Consider the following 23,925-nt stretch of genomic DNA (forward strand, 5'->3'; position numbering starts at 1 on the left):
TTTATTCATGTCCTACTCTAGGGAGACATCCAGGAGGAGTAATGTACAAGTCTTTTTTTTATATACTATTTGTTCTGTCTTCACTACACACACACTCTCTCTCTCTCTCTCTCTCTCTCTCTCTCTCTCTCTCTCTCTCTCTCCTCAGCTCTCCTGTTCTCTAGGGAACAGTCATTATTAACTATACTCAGTATATATAAGATTGAAAACATTTTCCTGCTGGTCCTTCATAAATAGTCTATCTTTCCCAGAACGTGAACTTAAAAAAAAAATCAATTCATGGTGTGTTATTTCCACATATGAAGTCAATGCGGTGGGCAGAATTGCTGGCATGTAACAGAAACAGGGGTAGTTCATGGGTACAGCTTAGTCAAGGTGAAGAGAATCATGGAAGCAAACTCCTGTGATACATAAAATAAATATCTAAATTTATCATAAAATGTTTATTTAAATAGTACTGACTTGCTGACGTTTTAGCTTGAATATTCAACTAAATTGGAACAGTGGTTGAACTTTTTTTTTTTGCTCCTCTTGGTCAGACTGTGTTATGAATGATTTAAGCTGCTTGGCTGTCTAGCTGAAATGAAAACTTTGGATGGTCTACTCTGAAAAGCCATAATACAACTGTGATAAATACATAAAGATGCTGGTGATTATTTTTCATGCTTTGGACAGTTGTGTTTCTGTAACTTTAAGAAGACATTATTTCTCTTACCTTGGGGCAGTTTAAATAATCTCAGTAGCTAAGTAAATTTTATAAATAAAATACTGGAGAGACATTATAATGTTTGTATTTTTATGTTTTGTTGGTTTCCTATGAGATAGCATGTTTTTTGGCTTTCTTCGAGATGTTTTGTTTTGGGGGAAGAGTAATTATATATGTGACTCTTCAAATGCCAGAACTCTTGACTTGTAACATTTTGCAGCTGTTGAAATATTTATTCTGTCTCATTGGACCAAAAGCTTTACCAAAACTTTTTATTTTAATGACAAAGTATATCAAACTGATTTTAAATATGTAGTTTTGATTATAATTTCTTCAGTGAATTGGTGAAACCATTAAGGATGTTTAAACCAGTATAGTACAACTTTTATTCTTGAATTTGTATAGAGCTACCGAATAAATACAGATTTTTGAAAGTTAGAATCAAAGCATATGCTAGTCTATTTAGCAGCATACTTTTGCCTCCACAGGAGATTTTTTTAATTAAATTTCGTGTTGCTTTCCTAGCTATCCCACATTTATTTGCTCAGGTATGCTTGAACTTCTACTATAATAAAAGTAAGAGCAAAATATTGTGTACCGTTCCAGTGGAGAGGGAAGCTTGAGTATGTATCTTTGCCTTTACCAAAACTGGAATTTTCTTGCCCTTACGGTGAGCTCATCACACATATTTCTAAGGTGCTCTTGACTCAAGGAATGGCGTTAGAGGCTCAAGTTGTTCTTGACCTGACTGGGACGACAGTGACAAGCAGAACACAAAGGCTTGGTAAACAGGCTGGTTAAAAATGTACAGTATGCATAGCCGTATTTACTCTGCAGCTTCAAGGAGTCAACTGCAGATGCTTCGCATGCCAGAGGCAGCAAGCAGCGAAGGAGATACAACAGCTTTGAACTAGGCAACAATTTAGGTGTGGCCACGAGGCAGAGATCAAGAGAACTACCTGTGCGCCCCCTGATGCCAGGGTTCAGTCAAGCTTAGCTGCTGGGCCTCCCGGAGTCCTTAGCTTTAGGGAGGCTCCCGGGCCACTGACAGACAGCTTGGGAGGACCCCCCTCCCCCCCCCCCCCCGCAGCTCCCCAGTCTGGCCACTGCTTCATGCTGAGCACTTTCTGCAGGTGGCTGGGCTGGGTGGATGCCTCCACTGTGCAGAGCTGTGTTGTTGTTAGTGCTTGTGGAGCAGGCAGTGACCATGACTGTCTTCTAAGACAGGAATTTTCACTTTTTTTTTTTCAAGTATCTAAGGGAAGTTTAAAGTTTCTGTTAGCTCTGGGCTGTTTGTGAGTCACTGTATTAATAATCTCTCCCACCACATTTCGAGAGGACACATGATCAGTCTGTTTTGCATGAGAAAGTGAAATCTGAGGGATTTCTCACAGGTGACCCGGGGACTTTTGGAGCAGAGTTCTCAAATCTGCACTGCTGATACCTTCTGGCTCTTTGTGGGGCTGCCCTCTGCTCTGCAGGGTGTTTCCACAGCGTCCTGGTCTTTACCCACTCTTGGCCAGGAGCACTTTTCTCCCGGGTATGAAGTATGACAACCCAAAGTATCTCCAGGCATTGTCATTTGTTTCTCAGGGCCAAATTGCCTCCAGTTGAGAACCACTGTCCTAGAGTGATGGCAAACTGTCAACTGTTGCCTCAGAGTCTAGAAGGTAAGAAAATGAGCCGATTGGACACAAGCAAATTGCTTGCCATGTTGTACTCAGATTAATGGATAATAATGTATCATACCATGTAATCTGTGCCTAGTAATAACTTACTTATAATTCTCCATTGCAGTGTGTAGACTAGATGCTATGTGCAACCTTAGGGATTAACTACTCTTGTCCCTAGTTTGGCAGTGTGGAAACTGAATCTAAGATCTAAATAGATTCAAACTCCCCAAAGACTTACTTTGTAAGGTAGTTAACTGTCTTATTGTTCTCAGATAGCTGCCTTATATCTGATTTAGGTGTTCCTTGCCAATTTCTTCCATAGCTAGGAATGAGTTTTCTCCCTGTATTAGTTTCTTAGCTGCTATAGCGAGGTGCCATGACTGGATGGCATAAAACAATAGGAATTCATCATCTTGTAGTTCTGGAGGCGAATGTCTGAAATCAAGATATTGTCAGGGCCACCCTCCTTCTGAGAGCCCTCAAGAGAATCCTACTTTGCTTTTTGCAGCCCCTGGTCACTCCCAGGGTTCCTTGGCTTATAGCAGCCTAACTGCCATTTCTATCTCTGTCTTCATGGGTACTCTCTCCTGTATTTCTGTGTGTCTCGAAATCCCCCTCTCCATATAAGCACAGCAGTTACTGGATTTAGGGGCTACTCTACTCTAGAATCAACTCATCCTAACTTCACTACATTTGCAAAGACCTTATTTCCAAATTTGGCCAAATGTACAAGGGATTAGGACTTCAACATATTTTTTGGAGGTCACAGTTCAACCCACTTGACTTCCCCCGCCATTTGTCACTGTCTCACTTAAACATATAATTAATAGATGTGCTGTCATGCTTTAAGCTAGTTCTAGAACACGCGTTTATTTTTTCCAACTTTGATGACATTTTTCATAATTTTGGAATATCATGCACAGGACTTAAACACCTCTATTTGGCATTCTTGTAGGTTATCTTCATTGAAATCACCTCCTTGAAACACGTTTCTTTTCCAGGGTCAGTTCCCTTATTAGTAAAAAGGGCAGTCTTTCCAGGTGGTTGCTCCACAATAAACCTGAAGACTACCCTGACTCTCTGTTCCTTTCTGAGCTTCCCTATTCTTCCAGACAGAACAGGAATTGCTTCTCTCCTATTGCCACTGTCCTTGTGCCAGCCACCTTGAATTTGCCATAAGACGCACCTAACTGGATTCATGCCACCATCCCACCATCAATTTTACATTGTGCAAGCAGAGCATGCTTTTCAAAATCAGATCTACTCAGTTCGTCCCTTGCAAACTACCCTTCCCTGGTCTTACCTTGCACTAAACATAAAGCCTCCCTGAAGCACCTTTATAACCACCAGGATTTGGCACAAGTTTCTTTCTCTGCCTAAATATTCTCCCTACCCCTATACCAACCCCATCGCAGACCTTTTCTAGGCCAAAATCTTTTTTACTGTTTAGGTCTTAGATTAATTGTCACACCGGTGCATTGGGAGTTCTTATAAAATCCTTTAGAGTAGGTTTATATCTGCTGCTTTGTGGTCCCAGAAAACCCTGCATTTTCTCTGCAATGACATTTGTATTACCATGTGTTCATGGTCTGTCTTATTAACCTTTGAATCCTCAGTGCATAGCCCAGTGCCTGGTCTATAATATTCGTTTGTAAATATCTGTTGAATGTCAACTGTTAACAGCAAATGTTATGAGATGTTCGACCTCAGTCCTCAAAGAATTCAGAGCCAAGACTCAAATACAAGTGAAAGTTTCCTTAGAAAGTCATAGGGGTAGAAGAAGTGAGCCAGCTCAGCTGCGTGGACTCAGGAAACAAGTTACAGAGGCAGAAGAAGGGCTCTTTGGAGCTTAGGAGAAAGACAAAGATAACATACCTGAGAGAAGGAGAGCGAGAAAGGTGTGGGTGTACCCTAGAGACAGAATGAGGGAAGAGAGAGAGGGAGTACACTTGCTAGAGAAAGAATGGATGGGGAAAGTCAAGTATATGACAGAGAGAGGGAGAGAGATAAAAGATGAGAGAGAATACATATAGAGAGAGCACATGCATTGGGTTCTTTGTCTGAAGGGTTTTTATCTGCTTTCTGAAGGCAGGAATTTTAGGGGAGGTCTCAGGAGAAGATCACAATAGGTGTGTCCTTTCAGGATCATGGTTGCCACTGATTGGTTAGCGCTAGGGCAGTGTGTCATTAGTCATCGCAGCTAGTCCTGATGTGAGCCATGGCGTTGCCCATGTGGCCTTGCTGCTTTTTTGGGCCTGGAACTGAAACACAACTGAGGACTAGATGCTATCTGTAGTTTGACCAAAATTGTCTCTGTGGTCATAGACCCGATTCTTTGTTCTTAAGATTATTTGAGTGGGTTTTGAGGGCCTTATTGTCTTGAGGGCTGATGCTTAAGGAAGTGCTCATGTACAGGCTTGTATATAGTGGTGTGTGAAGCTTGTCTCCAGCCCCCTTGTTTCTCCTCTAAGGGCGTATATATATCACATGACTAGTGACATGCCCGGGAAGAGGGTTCGGGGGAGGGGGTCTGAATTGTGTGACCAGCAATATACTAGAAAAGGAAAGGTCATTCTGGGGAACAAGATCCCACCCCAGTTTTTCTGGTTGCTGGGTACCCAGGGCTTTCCGCCCTCGTGACCTTCAGTACCTGGCGTTTCGTGCCTACTCTGCAATGCCTGTCTAACTGCCTACTTTATCAAACCAATTATGTAAATGATTAAATATGAACAATAAATGCATGCCTCGTCCTATTTCCCCCTAAGCTAAAAAATCTTTGAATTCTTTTTTATTTTTTAACAGATAGATGATTTTTGTATTCCCCTCTATTATATATTCATTTCTAAGGAAACATTTTAAAATATTTTTGGCAAAAACAAATCTAGATCTTGGTTTATCATGTGGCTTCTTATCTCCTCTGTAGTTTTACCTATAGAATTATTAGGACTGTATTTGCAAAACTGGGCTCTGTAGAGGAAGTTCTTTTTGGCTTGCTTTTATTTTGTACTACTGTGTTAACGTTTTGAGCTGCAAGTAAAAGTATACTAATATGAAAGGGTTAAGCAATAATAATATTGAACTATCATACACACATATAATAAGTTGGGTGAGTTTGGGAAATCCTCTACTCTTTATTCCTCTTTAAGAGATTTACTATTGGACCACTTAGAAAGCTGTTGGCTCTTTGGAACAATTCTCAAATAACAGTGGCTCTAACACAAAAGGCTTTTACCTCTCTCTCCAGACATGAGAGTGGTCAGTCTGACCCAGGGGTCACCAGTAACCCTGCCCCTTTCCATTCTTCAGCTTCCTGGTTTCAGATGTTTCCTGCAGGCATCATATTTTCAGTCAGGTAATAGAAGAAGGCGAGGGTGAAAATCAGAGGCCTAACCAAGGGGCTTGTTCCTCAAGTGGCTTTTCTTTTTTATCAGCAGAGGAAAACCTGTCCCAGACAGTCCCCAGAAGACTTCTTGTATCTCATGGTTTAGCCATGGGTCACAGGACTTTTTCAAGGGAGGCCGGGAAAGCCAGCACTTGACAAAGGGGAACAGGAAAGCCGTGACTGTTTGGTTCAGCCACGATGCGTTCCCCGGGCTGAGCACACTGGGGCTTGAGGGACAACAAGTGGGGAGGCTGGCAGGTGATTAGACAGTAGTTCCAACTACAACTAGGAAAGAAATCCTCTTTTCCACAGAACACCCAATTAACGTATGAGTAGTTTGGGAAATGGAAAGAGCTAACAGACTGTCAGAGGGGTAGGGGGTTGGGGACTGGATGAAAGAAGGTGAAGGGATTAAGCAAAAAACATATATATATATATATATATATATATATATATATATATATATATATATATATATATATATATAACACACAGACACAGCAGTGTGGTGATAGCCAGAGGGAGTGGGGGGTGGCAGGTAGGTCAAAGTGGGCAAAGGGTGGGGATGAGTGGAAAGAGACTTTGGGCTGATAGGTGAATGTTACAGTGTCAGATGATGTTTTATTGAGTTGTGCACTTGAAACCTGTACCCCAATAAATTTAATAAAAAATATCTAAGTAAAAATTAAGAACGTAAAAGAACTGACACCTTTCTTTCAGGGTAAATGCGGGTGGGGGCCATAGTTTCAAAAGTGACAGAAGTGATTGGAGATGAAAACCCACTTCCTTTTGGCTGGTATTGGTCATCCAGCTGGGGTCCTGTGAGCATCTGCGTGGCAGTGCCTCTGCTCCCAGCAGCCAGGCTTGCCCTGCCGCACATTTGGAGCAGATAGATGGGTGTGGTGTGGGTGTTGGGCATAATACCTAAAGAACGCTGAAATCCATTCTGGTCTTGTTATCTATAATAGTAAATATACACATGTTTGGATTTGTTTTCTTGTCCTGAGTTCTCTACACATAAATGATTTAACCATGTTGTTTTGGGATATTCCCTGTAGTTATATGAGTAGGAATCATAATGGTAATAATGATAAGAACCTGTATTATTGAGCATGTATGGTGTGCGAGTCACTGAGCTCAGAGTTTATGTGCTATATATCATTGAGGAATCACAGCAGCCTTGCTTTATGTCCGTTTTACAGATAAGGATGCTGAGGCAGAGAAAGAAAGCCTCTTTTCCAAAGTCTCTCGGCAAAGCCAGGATTCCCATGTGTCTCTGATTTTAAAGTCTCCTCTCTAAACAATTTCTTTATGTTCATTACTTCTTGACTTTATTTTTCTAGAATATTGTTGCCGTTCCTTATCCAATGATAATAGGAAAAACGTTCTAGACGTTCCGCACCTTTTTTGTTTGTCTTGATAAACACGTTTTCCAAAACAAGCTTTTGTGAAGTATTTTTGTAGTTGTAAATGCTGTAGGAGAAAATTAGAACCAGTACCAAGTTGCACTTGTGAGCTTTCCTCTACTTTTGGCTAATCTAGCATCAGAGTGTAAGGAAAAGTTTCCTTTTCATAACACATCCTTCCTGTGGATATTTAAGACAGTAAGTTGCCACTTCCTGATTCCTGTTCCATAAATATTGTGTACATTGACATAACTTGAACTTTATGACACATTACAAATCCTCAGGGTGTAAGAGAAGGATTTTCTATAATAGAATACTACCAGATTATTATCATACATTCAGGATTTATGTTACAACTTAGCATTTTCCGAAGTAGTTTGAATGCCCAGTGGCTTAAATCTGTGCGAGCTCCCTGGAAAGGGTTGTGGTGTCTTTGGTCCCACTTTGAGCTTTTCCATTTTGAAGTATTTCCCTTTATAGAAAGTTGCAGTCACCTCACATTGTCTCTCTTCCTCTGCAGGATAAACGCATTTGTTGGCAAATTAACTTTAGAGTAGCCTGAATAAAAAGGAAAGCTAATTAAGACTGGCTCAAAGAGCTTTTATTCCTGCAGCATAAAACTTGGTTATATCTGACCATGGTGATAGCAGGTTTTAAATTTAAGATGGTGAGCCTGACCAGGCGGTGGCGCAGTGGATAGAGCATCGGACTGGGATGCAGAGGACCCGGGTTCAAGACCCCGAGGTTGCCAGCTTGAGTGTGGGCTCATCTGGTTTGAGGAAAAGCCCACCAGCTTGAACCCAAGGTCGCTGGCTCCAGCAAGGGGTTACTGCTGCTGAAGGCCCCTCGGTCAAGGCACATATGAGAAAGCAGTCAATGTTCAACTAAGGTGTTGCAACGCGCAATGAAAAACTAATGATTGATGCTTCTCATCTCTCCATTCCTGTCTGTCTGTCCCTCTCTCTGACTCACTCTCTTCTCTGTAAAAAATAAACAATAAAAAAAAAAATTTAAGATGGTGAGAGCCCCGTTCCCTTTTTTCTCCACCTTTTTTCCTCTGGCCTCTCTACATACCCTCACTTCCTATGTAGGATGAGTAGTAAGTGTATTGTGTCCTCTTGTCTGTGAGAAGAGTTGACATTGCCATTTATTGTTGAAAGCTGCCGTGATGGAAAAGCACAATCTCAAAGTCTAGAATTAGACAGAACTGGGCCCAAATCCTGGCCATGTGACCTTGAGCAAATTACTCTTAAACTCTCAGAGCCTCAGTCTCCTCCTCTGTAAAATGGGTACAATAATGCATCTTCTTCATAGAATTTTCTGTGAGAATTAAGTGAGAATGCACATAAAGCTCTTAATGCAGTGAGCAATCTCTGCCAAGTGACAGAGATACATGCTGAGTGTCATTATTCCTAGCATTGTGTTTCTCATTCTAAGGATTAAATTATTGTCCTTTGTTTCTAGAATGTTTTGTTGTTTAAAAAATGTTTTGACACCTTTAGCCATTGCTATACATCTGAAAGCTGTGGTGCAGTCTAGGGTCAGACCTAGATTTATGGCCTCTGATATACAGCTTTAGGAAAAATTGCATTTAAGTCCATGCCTCTACCTCCCCATCAAGAACCTGTGTCAGATGACCTACTTCTATTATTTTATAAGTTGATGTGAATCATGTACATCTTGGTAGTAGTATTTTTCATGCAACATCCTTCACAGCTGAGTAGGAGACAGTATAACTTTGTGGCTTAAAAGGTGAATTCATTGTATTTTTCCCTTTTCATTTGAGGAAGTCAGCAGAAGTAAACTTAAATTGGAATGTTGGAATTACTCTGGTAATTTGGAATAACCTTGTTACCAACTTAAGAAGCTGCCTACATGCTCTTCAGAGCTTTTTAGTTCTCGTTAGGCCAGGGAGAAAGCTTCAGTAAGGTGCTAGAGCCTCTGGACCTGCCCATCTCCTCTTTGTCAAGGACCATGGGTCCAGGGCATCCGTGAGCAGCCAGTAAGGTCCCAGCTTATGGAATCTGCAGATCCATGGTGAGAAGAATGGGGAATTCGTGGTCCTTTTGTGGGTCACTGGCTATCTTTTTTGGTGACAGTAAAGCACAACAGATCCTTATCTTACCAATGAATGTGACCCTCATCTCCACCCTCTGTTATATTCTTGACAATGAAATAGGAAGCATGTGGCATGTTTGTTAGTTAGTCTTCAGAATTATTTTGAGGAGCTGAGCAAGTAATGCTGTTAGAAATCAGTTTCTCGGTAAATATTATGCCCTGTTTTACTGGTTGGAGCATTTGCCAAATTATTAATTTCTCAACACAGGCATTTAGATCTAATTATATTTTTCCACATTTATATCTAATTCACTGGCTGTAAGCCAGACATCATTACAAGAGCTTTATATACAATAAGGTAACTGCTCATAACAACCCAAAGAAATTGGTGTTATTATTCCCATTTTATAGATGAGAAAACTGAAAACAGAGAATCAATAACTTGCTCAAATCACAAAGTAAATGAGTGATGGTATAGGGATTTTTATAGACATTCTAAATCAAGTCCGTACCCTGAATTGTTATACTGTACTTACTACTTTAAAATTGTATGTTATTTCACCAAGAACTTGTTTGTATAATTCTAACACCATGCGTTTCGATCACTTAACTCAAAATAAGTTTTAGTATTGTGCAATATTCTCCATCCCAGAAATGTTGAACTAGAGTATTTTTATTCCAGTAGAACACAGGCTTAAATACGGGGATTTAGAAATCATGTTTTCAGACGGAGAGGAGAAACAAACTAAAATCAGCGGAGGAAGAATTCTCATACACCTCTTTAAGGAAGGAAGGAAGACTGTCTTTTATCTGATAAAACCTGGTGTACTCCCATGAACTGACATACTGGGAAAATGGCAGAGCCATTTAAATCCCTGAGAGAGAAGCCAGAGAGCCTAAGAGAGTATCTTGGAGAATGACCCCAAAGAAGCATGACTTAGAAATAGTCGCAAAGGCATTAGAAGATGATAGAATTTCAGGAGGTCAAAAGTGCTCAACATCATCAAATAGAGTAGATGTCAAGAACAATGGTGAAACCCAGGTCTTTGGATTTGGGCCATGATGACCTTGGGGAACAGTTTCACTGGGATGTAGGCACAGGGTCTGAGACAGCAAAAACACAGGCAGCTGCTGGCTGAGGAGACATTTGTCTGGACACTAACAGACAGAAGTAAAGGTTTTTTCACCACAGGGAAGCTGCATGAATGTTTTATAGAAAGCCTGCAGAAAGGAAACTATTGAATAGGTAAAAAATAAACACTAGCTTGGTGATATATGCATAAAATTGTGTTTTGTTTTACATAATTCTTGATAGCATCCTTCCTTTTACATGTAACTCCTTAATAAAAGGAAGAATTAGAGATGCTGTTTGGGTTTTACTTGTCAGATTTTAGCTATAAAAGAAAGTTCCAGAACAATGCCAAAGTAACAGTTAGGGCTGACAATGAGTTGTGGCAAAGCTGTCCTTGACAATCCACTTTTCCCTCCATCTTTCCTTCCATACTCCTGGCTCTGTCTTGGTCAAGGAGCTTATATTTCATTCTTGATTGTCCTTATTATGTACTCAAGACGCTTGCTAATAAGAGTTAATATAGAAATTCCCCTAAGGTATTTGCATGTTTAAAAGCACCTCCCTGATCACAAGGCAGGCCCAGATGGTTCTAAGCCCAGCAGGAGGGCCTATTCTGTCACCACCTCTTCTTCATGACTCTTAAGGACCCATAACTTGGGTCCAAGGAAACATCTTGGTTTATGGAGTGAAATTGGGATCCAACTTTTTATATTTTTTAGACATTTTTCTCCAGATGACCCAATATTATTTGTTGACTAATGCATCAATTCCCTATGGATTTGAAATGTCTCCTATATCATGTACGAAATTCCCAGATGTGTTTGGGGTCCATCTGTGAGCACACTGTTCTCTTTTGCTGATCCATTTGTCAGCTCATGCCCTGTTCTTATCTTTGAATTACTGTAGCTCTACAATACAGTTTTACTATGTCATAAGGCTAGTTCACTCTCATTCTTTTCACAACCTTTCTGACTATTCTTACATGTTTATTTTTTTGCGTGTGTTTTAGAATCAGCTTGATTGCTCCTTCTCCTTGCTGTCCCCCAAAATCACTGTTTGTACTTTTTTTGGATTGTGTTAAAATTATATATCAATTACAAATAACTGATACCTCTATAATATCAAATTTTCCTGTTTATTCAGGCCTTTCTCTGAGTGCAGTATTGGAAGGCTGTCTCTGTATAGCAGAAACTGGTTGAATTTAATCCTAAATATTTTATGTTTTGTGGCTTATAAAGATTACTTCTCTTATTTTTTCTGAATGTCATTTATATATAGGAGAACCTCTTTTTTAACCCAACCACTTGATTGAATTTACTGTCACCTTGTAATATCTTTTCAGTCAATGATGTCATCTGCAAATAATGAGTTGTTTGGAGGGCAAAATTCCATTGTCCAGTAGTCACTCCAGCTATACCCATAGGCATTCACAGACACCTAGAATGATAGTAATCTTCATATCTATGGATTTATTATTTTTAAATTTCTTTTTACCATAAATTGTGAAATATCTCAAATGTATAGAAAATTATCAAACCATAACATACTTATTCATACTTAACAGATACTAACTTTTTACCATATATTTCAGATCTCTGATTTTTATACAAAATACCTGATATAACACTGCAGGTTATCCTAAAGTCTCTTCACCATTATTCCATCTTCTCCTTCTTCTTCCCAGAGTAACTCCTGTGCTGAGGTTGGTGTCTATCATCCTGCACTCCCTGCAGTATATATGTAGTTTTGGTGGGTTTTGTTTTGTTTTTTAATTAAGTGAGAGGTGGGGAAGCAGACAAACAGGCTCCCTCATACGCCCAGCTTGGATCCACCCAGCAAGCCCTCTACCCGGTGATGCTCTGCCCATCTGAGGCTACTACATTGCTTGCCAACTGAGCTATTTTAGCACCTGAGGCAAAGCCATGGAGCCATCCTCAGTACCTGGGGCCACCTTGCTCAAACCATTTAAGCCATGGCTGCAGGAGAAGAGAATGAGAGGGGTGGAGGGGGAGGGATGGAGAAGCAGAAGGTCACTTTTTCTGTGTTCCCTGAGAATTGAGCCTGAGACTTCTACACGCTGTGCGGACACTTTACTGCTGAGCCAGCTGTCCAGGGCCTTGTTCTGGAGTTTTAAAATGTATGTTGTATGCAGTTGTAAATGTTGTCCTGGTATAAAAGTAATAAATATGGTATATGCTCATTATGGATAATTCTAGCTTTTATAGAAATGTAATGGGACAGAAAAGTAAACATATTCCCTAATACTTGCTTTAAGAAAGCAAATATTGGATACCACACTAGCAGGGATGTGGGAGGAATATGGTTTGTTTATTGCTGAGTGGGGTAGAAATCCAGGATAACCATGGGCTTCCACTGACACAGGAGAGGAACAACCACCTGACTACTACAGAGCTACAGTAATCAAAACAGCATGGTATTGGCAGAAAAACAGACACACAGACCAGTGTAACAGAATTGAGAGCCTATAAATAAAACCACATGTATATGGGCAAATAATTTTTGACAAAGGGGCCAACAACAACAACACACAATGGAGAAAAGAAAGCCCCTTCAGTAAATAGTGCTGGGAAAACTGGAAAGCCACATGGGGAAGAATGAAACTCAATTATACTTTGTTCACATATACAAAAAATTATTTCAAAATGGGTCAAAGACCTAACTATAAGATCTGAAACAATAAATTACATAGAAGAAAACATAGGTACTAAACTTATGGACCATTGTCACAGAGAACATTTTATGAATTTGGCCTCAAAGGCAAGGGAAGCAAAGGCAACAATAAATGAATGGGACTACATCAAACTGAAATGCTTCTGCACAGCAAAAGAAACTGACAACAAAACAAAAAGGCAACCAACCAAATGGGAGTTGATATTTGCAAACAACAGGTCCAACAAGGGGTTGATGTTCAAAATATGTAAACAATTCATGCAATGCAACAAATAATTCAATTAAAAAATGAGCAGAGGACCTGAACACTTTTCCCAATATGACATACAAATGGCCAAGAAATATATGAAGACTCTCAATTTTACTAGTATTAGGGAAATAAAAATCAAAACTACAATGGGATACTACCTCACACCTGTTAGAATGGCTGTTATCAGCAAGACAGGTAGTAAATGTTGGAGAGGCTGTGGAGAAAAAGGAACCCTCATTCACTGCTCTTTGAAATACAAACTGGTACAGCCACTATAGAAAACAGTATGAAAGTTTCTCAAAAAATTAAGGATAGAGTTACCATGTGACCCAGCAACTCCTCTTCTGAGTATCTATCCAAAACCCTCAAAAACATTATTTGCAAAGATACATGCACCCCTATGCTCATTGCAGCATTATTCACAATGGCCAAGACATGTTGACAACCAAAGTGTTCTTTGATAGAGGACTAGATAAAAAAGATGTGTTACACAGATACAGTGAAATACTACTCAGTCATGAGAAAAGATGAAATTCTGCCATTTGTCACAACATGGATTGACCTTGAGAATATTGTGCTAAGTGAAATGAGTCAGTTCAGAAAAAGCTAAGAACCATATAATTTCACTCATGTAGGATATAAAACTGAAACTCATAGACATGGACAACAGTATGGTGATTAACCAAAGGAAGGGGGTAAGGAGGTAAGAGAGGGTAAAGGGAACCAAATATATGTATGTTGATGGAAGATGATTTGACTTTGGGTCATGGGCACACAATGTGATATGCAGACCATGTATCATAGAAATGTACAGTTGAATATATATGATCCTATTAACCAGTGTCACCGTAATAATTTTAATTTCTATAAAGGACACTTTTTTTTAAGACGTTATTTATTTATTCATTTTAGAGAGGAGTGAGAGAGAGAGAAATAGAGAGAAGGGAGGAGCAGGAAGCATCAACTCCCATATGTGCCTTGACCAGGCAAGCCCAGGGTTTTGAACCAGCAACCTCAGCGTTCCAAGTCGATGTTTTATCCACTGCGCCACCACAGGTCAGGCTATAAAGGACACTTTTCACCATAAAATACAGTATATAATTTTTCAACTCGAGCATTTAATAGAACCAAAAACTCTGAACTACTTAACAAAAGAATAACTTCCCAAGGGAAGAGTAATTGGGGTATATATTTAACCACATCCTGTTCTCTACAGTTAGTTCTTTATCTTGTTAAAAAATAAATAAAAGAAAGGATTCTCAACAAAGTTTACTGGACTTTAAGTGGATTTTAACCCGCAGAACCATCATTGTTTACACCACTGAGCGACAGACTTATATAGACTTGATCGCTGCACGTGATAGGAGTCCCTGTCTGCACAAAGCAGACAGCCCTGAGGAGCAGCTGGTGAACTTGGAGCACAGATAAGACAATCAGAGGAAGTCTACATATAAACTTCTTCATGGGGTGAAAGGTGGTTTTTCCATTTGCCTTTTTCTGAGCAATTTAACTTCCTAATTACATGATCCAAATTGTTCCAGAGACTATGTAAACCATATGTTTGCGAAAGGCTAGAGACAAACATGGGGAAGTCTGATTAGCATCAGCTTCCCTCAGGAACGGTTTCTTTCCCAGCCCAGTTGAGCCGGCTTTGTACTTACTGGACGTGAGTGAGTAAGCAGAGGAGGGAAGTAAGGTTGGGAAACTTCATCTGGTTATAGAATCTCCCCTCTTCCTTATGCTTGCGCACATATTTTAGCATCTGTGTCAGCATGAGAGAGATAATTGGAGGCTGACTGACATTAGGAGAAGGAGTTTCATTCAGTATTTAGCAGACCTGGGGGGGGGGTACAATTATTTTTAACCTCTGAGATTAAGTGTGTGTGTGAGAGAGCATGAACAGTGAAATGACTAGCAAGAGTGCACTACTTTTCAATGTTTGTTTTACTGGGTTTGAATAATAGCTGACAAAGATAAATCATTCAATAGTATTAAATGAAAACCAGTTTTTTATATTAAATTTATTAGGAGTAGTGAAGAAGTTATAAATGTTATGTGATGAAGAAGTTTCTACAAGTCTAGATAAAATGTGTCTGTTGAACTAGTTTTTCTTTTTTCTTGTTTTTTATTTTTTTAAGGCAAACATTTCCTTTTTTTTTTTTTATTTTGGACTCAAAAGTTAAAACAGAGGGAGAGTTGCCTGTTAAGGCATATTCAATGACACAGATGTGAAGATGTTTAGAAATGGATACCTGGAGGTGAACTCTCAGAGCTGTGAATAAAGTGGCCACAGTTCATCATCCAAAGTGGATATTCCAGAGAATAACAATTATAAACTGGGTCAATGGTCACCCTAGCTCTTAATGGCTTTGTAGTTGTTATCACTTAAGAGAACAATGAAAAACATTCTATCATACTTGATCTACTTATTCTGTCTCTAATTACCTCCAAAGACAAAGATTCAAAGCATTTGTAAAATACAATAGCTGGTATTATTTGTATTTAGGCAAACACTGGGGAAAATAGAAACTCTAAAATGAAGAGGGAAAAAAAGATTTAGGTAGTTTATTTATATTAGTTTTCATTAGTTTCCAGTGAACTCTTGGTCTTGAATTTTATTGGGGACTGTGTAATAAGTGAAAGCACTTTATGCTAAAGACCTCTTTGAATCAGTCATCTTGAATGATTACTTTATAGCATATGCAATTTTTTGCCTCTTTTTTTTTTTTTTTTGAAATGCGAAGAGTATCTAGTTAGTCTCATTGTTTAGGGCACTAAAACATCCAGGTACACAACATTAGGGTGCTTAAATTTTCTGTCTGAAGCAGATTATTTTAACCGAGAATGAGTGTCTTTGACTAATATGTAGTCTTTCTTATTAACTTGTGAGTTGGACCAAGAGCAATTAGGAGGTGCAGGGAGAGGACTATAAGGGAGCCTTCCTTAATCTTGCTTTTTCTCTTTTTGTTGTTGAGTTTTTGCTTTTGTTCTTTTTTTTTCTTTTTTAATATTTACTGATTAGAGGGGGGAGGGCAGTAGGGAGGAACAGGTATGTGCTTTGACCACGTAAGCCCGGGATTTCGAACCAGCTACCTCAGCATTTCATTCAGGTCAACACTTTATCCAGTGTGCCACCACACGTCAGGCTTTTGTTTGTTTGTTTTATCTTGAGTCCTAGGCTATTAAATCTATGCCTGAGATAGCTAGAGAAACATCATAAACTTCTCTTCTTCTAAAAACTGACCGCTTTGTTTCTGGTAAACATGGTCCTTTAAACATAACATTTGCAGAGTGTATCATCCTCTCTTTTCCCTTAATAAAAATCGTGTGAGCTTAGATAAACCTCATTTTGGTGTAAGAAATACTTTTATATACCCTGGTGTGACTATGCAGTTTCAGGAGAGCTTTGAAGTGATCTTGCCATGTGAATTTTCAATTAATAGAGAGTATTACCTTAGCAGCAAAAGGCTTGATCAGAAGGCAGTATTTTGCTTTTATATATGATAACTGTGTTTGTTATTTTTTTGAGAGGACAACTATCAAACTAAATTTTAAAAAAGATCATAGTTTTTCAAAGAGAGTTACAAGGGCATGGTCGACAGGCAGATGTCCAACACTGAAAAAAGTTCTTTTTCTTTTTTTTATTCTTGAGAGGAAGGGAGGCAAAGAGACTACTACTGCGCCCCTTCTGGTATCCACCCAGCAAGCCCACTAGGGGGTGATGCTCTGACCATCTGGGATGCTGCTCTGAGCAACAGAGCTCTTTCTTCCAGTCTAGGAGGAGGCCATGGAGACATCCTCAGCTCCTGGGGCCAACTCATTCCAGTGAACCATGGCTGCAAGAGGGGAACAGAGAGACAGAGAGAAGAAGCAAGAGGGGGAGAGGTGTGGAAGCAGATGGGCGCCTCTTCTGTGTGCCCTGAGCGGGAATTGAACCTGGGACCTCTACACGCTGGGGTGACACTCTACCACTGATCCAACCAGCTAGGGCCAAAAGAAGTCTTAAGAAATCTTGAGCAAATGGCTTATTCTGAAATTTCTAGTATAGTTGACTAGATAAGGATTTTTATTTTCTCTCAATCCCCCTAAGTTCATACATTTGTGTTTATTAGTAAATAAGGTAGCAATTTGATATTGTTCATAGAATATACTCGAATTTACTGCATAGTCTTTTTTTTTTCTTTTTCTTTTTTTTTTGTATTTTTCTAAAGCTGGAAACGGGGAGGCAGTCAGACAGACTCCTGCATGCGCCCAACCGGGATCCACCCGGCACACCCACCAGGGAGTGATGTTCTGCCCATTTGGGGCGTCGCTCTGTTGTGACCAGAGCCAGTCTAGCGCCTGAGGCAGAGGCCACAGAGCCATCCCCAGTGCCCGGGCCATCTTTGCTCCAATGGAGCCTCGGCTGCGGGAGGGGAAGAGAGAGACAGAGAGGAAGGAGAGCGGGAGGGGTGGAGAAGCAGATGGGGGCTTCTCCTGTGTGCCCTGGCCGGGAATAGAACCCGAGACTTCCATACGCCAGGCTGACGCCCTACCACTGAGCCAACCGGCCAGGGCCTGCATAGTCTTTTATTTATTGAACAATTATTTGTTGAGCTCTCCCATGTGAACTGCAAAGGTCCATATTCATGATAGAGGGAAAGCTGTATCTAAGCAGGGTTGGGATTTTTCAAGGAGATGAGGGTGTATGCAAGGAATGATTATAACTAAGTTCCAAGAAATCCAAGCTGAGGGGTTCAGTAAGCATGAATGAGAGGACATGAAGAGTTTAAGGTTGGGAGAAAGGTAGTAACGTCAGTGGGTTGTAGGAACAGGAACTGGCGGGTTGAAGAATTGCTGGGGTTGGTGAGAAGAGGTGAGGTAGAGAAACAGGCAGTGCTGGTTAGACTTGTGTTTGCCATTGGGATTACAGAAAGGTTGTTATTTATAGTAATGACAAGGTCTTTGGTATGATAGTGGGGGGTTGGCTAAAGTAGGGCAGAGAACAAGATCGTTAGAGAAGGAGAAGTCAGGGAAGGCCAGGATACTGGAAGGCTCTGCTACATGGAACTTCAAGAAAGAAGTAGTGTTGGGGAAAGGGAACCATCAACTGAACTCATGAGGGAGGCTGAAGAGTGATCCAGAGGCCTGTAAATGACTGTGCTTGTGAGATGGAGACTGCATGAGCTTCAAGCTGAGGATTTTTGGGGAAGAGGAAGTGACATCATCTAGAAGCAGCAATGAGAAGCAAGGAGACAGCCTTCTGGTGAGGTGGCATTCTCTAGGGAGGGTCCAGTTTCTATTAAGGCAAGAAGGTAAAAGGAGGGGATAAGAAGAATTATCTGGCTTCCCTAAGTGAGGGGCATTGTCAGAGGACACAGTGAAAGTGGTCAGGAACCCGCCAAGGAGCTCAGGGAGGTGGGGCCAGGTTAGGCATGTTCACAGTGCTAGTGGATATGATAACAGGGCAATGATAAGTTCCAGACAGACCAGGGATAGAAGGAGTAGTTCTGGTGGTTTCTGAAGCAGGTGGTGGTGAAGCTATGCATGTTGAAGAGAAGGACGTATTGCCAGAAGCAAGCAGACCTCTGGGACTCTTCTCCTCTCCTGAGCCTGGGTGGTTTGGAGACTGGGAATGAGGCCTTGTTACAGAGAGCTTGGATAGGTTTGGGATTCTGATAGAGGCAAGATTGAGGAAGTGTACTTATTCAAGCATTTTCATGATGCATGCATGTGTCACTAACAACAGTTCCAGGATGCTATAAAATGAAACCTGGAAGGTTTTGTATGTCTTCATACAATTTAGTATATTATAGAAAAATAGTAATTAATAGGTTTAATTGGAAGGATTATACTGAATCATCAACAGTAGATATAATTTAGATTACAATTTATATTTTAAAATAAATTGTACTCTTCTTGCCCTCCACCCACTGCCATGCCTCAAACTGTGACTTAAAAAGTGACCAGGTAACAGTCTTACCCACTGAAGTATTGACATGTTTGTTTTCTTTTTCCTTTTAGTGAAGAAAGTTACATTGTCAATGATTATTCCTTACGAGATCAACTATTAGTGGAATCCCTTGACAATGAAGAGCTTAATTCTTCTCCAGGGAAGAACAGTTCCATGATACTCTATTCAAGACAGAGCTCTGCCAGCTATCTCTTCACTCTGACAGTCCTTAGTAACCATGCGAATGAGAAAGTAGACATGCTGCTAGGCGCCGAAACACAGTGAGTATGGGTGGGGAGAGGGTTTCCAAATATCTGGGATCAGTCTGCCCTGCTTAATTGCCCTCAGTCTATAGACTCCCTGGAAATAGTAAACAGTGGCTACTATTTATTTTGTTGTTGGGTACCTATTACATGCCCAGCGCTGAGTCTAGCTAGCTGCTTTATACAGATGCTGCCCATCTTTTCATTGTGGTCCTTTCAATGTCTTGAAAGATGGGTATTATTTTTGGTGTCCATGAATCCTGATGGATGCTTTGCACAGGAGTCCCCCCTTATTTGCAGGGAGTATGTTCCAAGACCTCCATAGTACTGAACTCTATATATACTATTTTTTTTCTATACATTTATACCAATGGTAAATTTTAATATATAAATTAGATATAATAAGAGAGCAACAATAATCACTAATATTAAACAAAACAATAATTATAACAATATACTGTAATAAAAGTTATGTGAGTATAGTCTCTCTCTCAAAATACGTATTGTACTGGACTCACCCTTTTTCTTGTGGCCATGTGAAATGATACAGTGCCTCCATGATGAGATGCAGTCAGGTGAATGGCGTAGGCAATGGGACACAGTGTGAGGCTCCTATCGACTGTCTTATGATGCAGTTACGGAGGGGCTAACTTGCAGGGAGCATCTATAGCATGAATATGCCGGACACAGGGATGAGTCACGTCCAGGGCGGGACGGAAGAGAAGAGTGGGAGATTTCTTCAAGCTTCTCAGAGCAGCATGCAATTTAAAACTTACGAATTGTTTATTTTTAGAATTTTCTATTTAATATTTCAGACCTCAGTAACTGACACCTGTGGAAAGCGAAACCTCAGAGAAGGGGGTGCTGCTATACTTTAAGTGATGTGATGTTACATTTAGAGAGTGGTTTAAAAATTATTTTACTTTAGTAATGGATAAACAAATATGACCTCTGAGCCCTAGAAATATGACCTACCTGATAGTTTGAGTTTGTGCCATACGTTTTCTTAGATATGAAATTGAAGTCCTTTCTCAGCATCTGCCTTCAACCAGACAACAGAAAGCCCAGTGATTTCTCTTATAAGAGATTCTCAGGTTGGGGGACATACTGGCAAATCCTCTTCCTGTCCTGGGTTTATTTGGCCGTTACATAGCTGTCCGTGTGCGTCTGCAGTTCTGTGAGCAGTTAGTGCCTCGTGCATCGTCACCCAGGGGGAAGGGAAGGGGGCTTCATTTTCAAGTCTGCCTTTTTGACTTGGTCCACTTGGAGATAGTTGACCAATTTATCTGTTTAGAAACTGGAAACCTGCTCTTGGAACAGTTACTACAGACAGATTACACTGGGCCAGAGGGTAGACCAGTGGAGGGGAAGAAGTTTCCCTAATTTTCTGTCCTCTGGTGTTCTTACGCACATCTCCCACCCACATCTGCCAAGGTGCCCACACGGCATGATTAAATGGATCAGCAGCTGCTGAATAACCATCCTGAGACTGATAAAATCTTAGCATAAGTAAGTCCAAAGAATATGTCTACTTTTTGAGAGTATTTTAACATTGTGCCTGGTAATTAGAGACTTGCATTAAAAAAAAAAAGGTTAGCCTGAACAGGCAGTGGTGCAGTGGATAGAGCATCAACCTGGGATGTTGAGGACCAGATTTGAAACCCCAAGGTCGTTGGTTTGATTGCAGGTTCACCGGCTTGAGTGTGGGATCATAGACATGACCCCATGATCACTGGCTTGAGTCCAGAGGTCACTGGCTTGAAGCTCAGAGGTCACTGGCTTGAGCCCAAGGTCACTGGCTTGAGCAAGGGGTCATTGGCTCAGCTGTAGCCCCCCCCCCCCCAGTCAAGGCACATATGAGAAAGCAATCAATGAACAACTAAGGTTCTTCAGTGAAGAACTGATGCTTCTCATCTGTCTCCTTCCTGTTTGTCTGTCCCTGTCGCCCCCCCCCCCCAAAGTTAAAATTAGGAACCATTCATATAAAAGGTGAGAAGATTTTGTATCTCTTGGCACTAGAAATAACTTTTCAAAAGCTGGAAAAAACCTAGAGGGACAGGTTTAGGTCAAGATATTTGAGGTTTGAAAACAGCCAAAATAGAGTGTTTCACAGAAACTTGAGGAAAAGAGTTTCATCATATGTGTTTGTTTATATGATAAAGAAATGCCTTTTCCTAAAGGTCCCAGAATTCTTGTATTGAAACTGCTGAAAGCCTGACACATTCCCAAGCTGTGCCACTGCGTCTTCCCCTCCGTGGGGCTGACTTGAGGTAGATGTGGTGATTGCTGGTGTGTGCAGGTGACCCACAGGAAGCACACCCAACCTCAAGGCTGAGGAGGGCGTCATAAAGTGACTGAACTCCTTGTCCAGTGAAAACAGTGCTCAACTTCCTTTGGGCAAGCCAGTCTTAAAAAGAGTGTTTAATATGTCTGAACTTTGGATTTTATAAGACATGAAGGGTAAAAACATCTTAAACACTTTGGAGGTTCATGGTTGTCCAGATGTTCTAGAGAATTTTTAGAAACAGATTTTCTTTCATCACTTTGGTTAGCGATAGTGAAAGTGTTGTTGGTTTTACTCTGTGTTTTCCTTTTCCTTGTGTTTATAAGGACTGTTTATTTTTTATTCAGGCCTTGCCAGCTCTTGCAGAGTTCTTCCTGGCTGTCTGATTTATAATTTATGGCCTCTCCACCACTTGTCCCTCAGATTGCTCAGAACGAGTAGGAAGTAAATTGGCATGTCCAGTTCTTTCTATACCAAGGCTAGGTTCTTTTCTGGGATGTTCTGTCGCATTATTCCCCCCACCTGCCTTTTGATCATACAATGGTGTATTCATTTCCTCAGTTAGAAATATTTTCAGAATATCTAGTTATGTCACCCGTAAACTCATGGGTATGACTCATATTTGTAGTTCTTTAATTAATGGGAAGAGAACATTCCGGAAAGGGCACAGGGGCAGCTGTCTTCGTGGGTACAGAGAGAGTGACTCCCTCGCTCTTCCCACCACCAACTCAATTTTAGTTCAAAAGTAAATAACTGGACAAATACTCTTAAGCATTCAGACATAAAATAAATAGCCTTGGTGTTGAAAGAAAACATATTACACCCTCACACACTTTTCTTTAAAAGCAACAGGCTGTTTTAAAAGTCTAGCAAATTGTTATGTACCATATTTGGAGATGGGCAGGTCATCTGTAAGCTACTCGGGTTTTGAGCAATCAGAGTTTGGGTCTATCTAGAATGTTTTCTTTGCTTCTAAGATTTGTAAAATGTCTAGGAGAGTATATGTTTTTCATGTTTTGTCTGTCTTATGCACAGTTCATATGGTTCATCAGCAGCAATCTAGTGGGGAAAAGAAGGTTTTCACCACCATACCAGCCTTGCATCATCGTAAAACTTCAGACCAGTCACGTATATCCTTTGTCTACTCAGTCTTTGATTTGAAAAAGAATAGGGTTCATCTCTAAATATATATCCTTTTTTGAAAAACTGTTCTCAGTAGAGGCCACCTGGGGATATATAAAATGTACAATCAGCAGTAAGAAGGGTGCCGCTGTTGGGCACAAGGACAGTTCAACTGTCATGACAGTGACCTTGTTGAGGAACAGACCAATAGCATCGATTACATAAGGAATGCAAAAATGCTCACCTAAAGGAAAGTGGGCAAACACCTGGTGAGCAGCTAGGGTGTGCCAGGCACCCAGCCAGCTGTAGAATGTGAGGCGAGGCCTAGGACTGTTTCCAGAGAAGGATGGGACCCCAGAGCTGAAGGAAGTAGCTAAGTGAGGTGACAGTAGATCTCACTTCCTCTGGATCTTAATTAAGAACTGTCATGTTTAGACAGATATGTGGTGACCCCCTAATTATACATCTGTGGTCCAGTTCCCTACTTTCCTCAAAGGTAAAATGAGACTCACAGAGGTGAAGTGATTTGCCTGCAGGAAGTGAGTTACTGCCAAAGCTGGGACTAGACCCTGCCCTTCCTCAGTGCAGAGTCCCTGGGAATGAAGTGGAATCTCCTTACTGAGAAGCTACCTGCGGTGTCGACAGCCCCGCCCCCACGTTGCCACCCACGTTGGCCTTGCTCTGTATTGGGAATGGTAGCTTGGAAGCCAGTTGCTATTAAGTGTGAAACTACTAATGTGGTTTGTTTTTTTTTAGTCTGTAGACTATAAAAAGGAAAAAGTTTGTGGAAACTTAGATAGTAAATTTTTAAAAAATCATATGTTTTGAAATATTTCGTATCAAATGCTGAATAATGTTGTATCCTAAAATTTACTGTCTGCTTTAAACTACCTTTTTTGTTCCTCTGCCTGTGTTTTTCCCACTTCCGAAACCACCTCTTCAGACCTCCTCAAATGACCAATGTCTCCCCTCTAAGGACCCAGCCAAGTCTTTCCTCTGCTGGGACACTCATCACGTCATTGCTGCTTGTGGTGATGTTTCCCCAGGAACTGCGAGAGCCAGCCACGTGCACCCTCCCCTTACTGT

The 23,925-nt window shown here is 40.6% G+C and overlaps 1 protein-coding gene across 2 annotated transcripts in view; it reads left to right on the plus strand.

Moving 5' to 3' along the window:
- The window catches only part of ARHGEF26 (Rho guanine nucleotide exchange factor 26), a 136,965-nt gene that overhangs the window by 102,692 nt on the left and 10,348 nt on the right, over positions 1-23,925 (plus strand). For both annotated transcript variants that reach the window (XM_066369910.1, XM_066369911.1), the window contains one exon: positions 19,242-19,451. In XM_066369910.1, coding sequence (XP_066226007.1) covers positions 19,242-19,451 — 210 coding nt within the window. The remainder of the gene's footprint in view (positions 1-19,241; positions 19,452-23,925) is intronic.

This window comes from Saccopteryx leptura, chromosome 2, assembly GCF_036850995.1.
Source record: "Saccopteryx leptura isolate mSacLep1 chromosome 2, mSacLep1_pri_phased_curated, whole genome shotgun sequence".
NCBI lineage: Eukaryota > Metazoa > Chordata > Mammalia > Chiroptera > Emballonuridae > Saccopteryx > Saccopteryx leptura.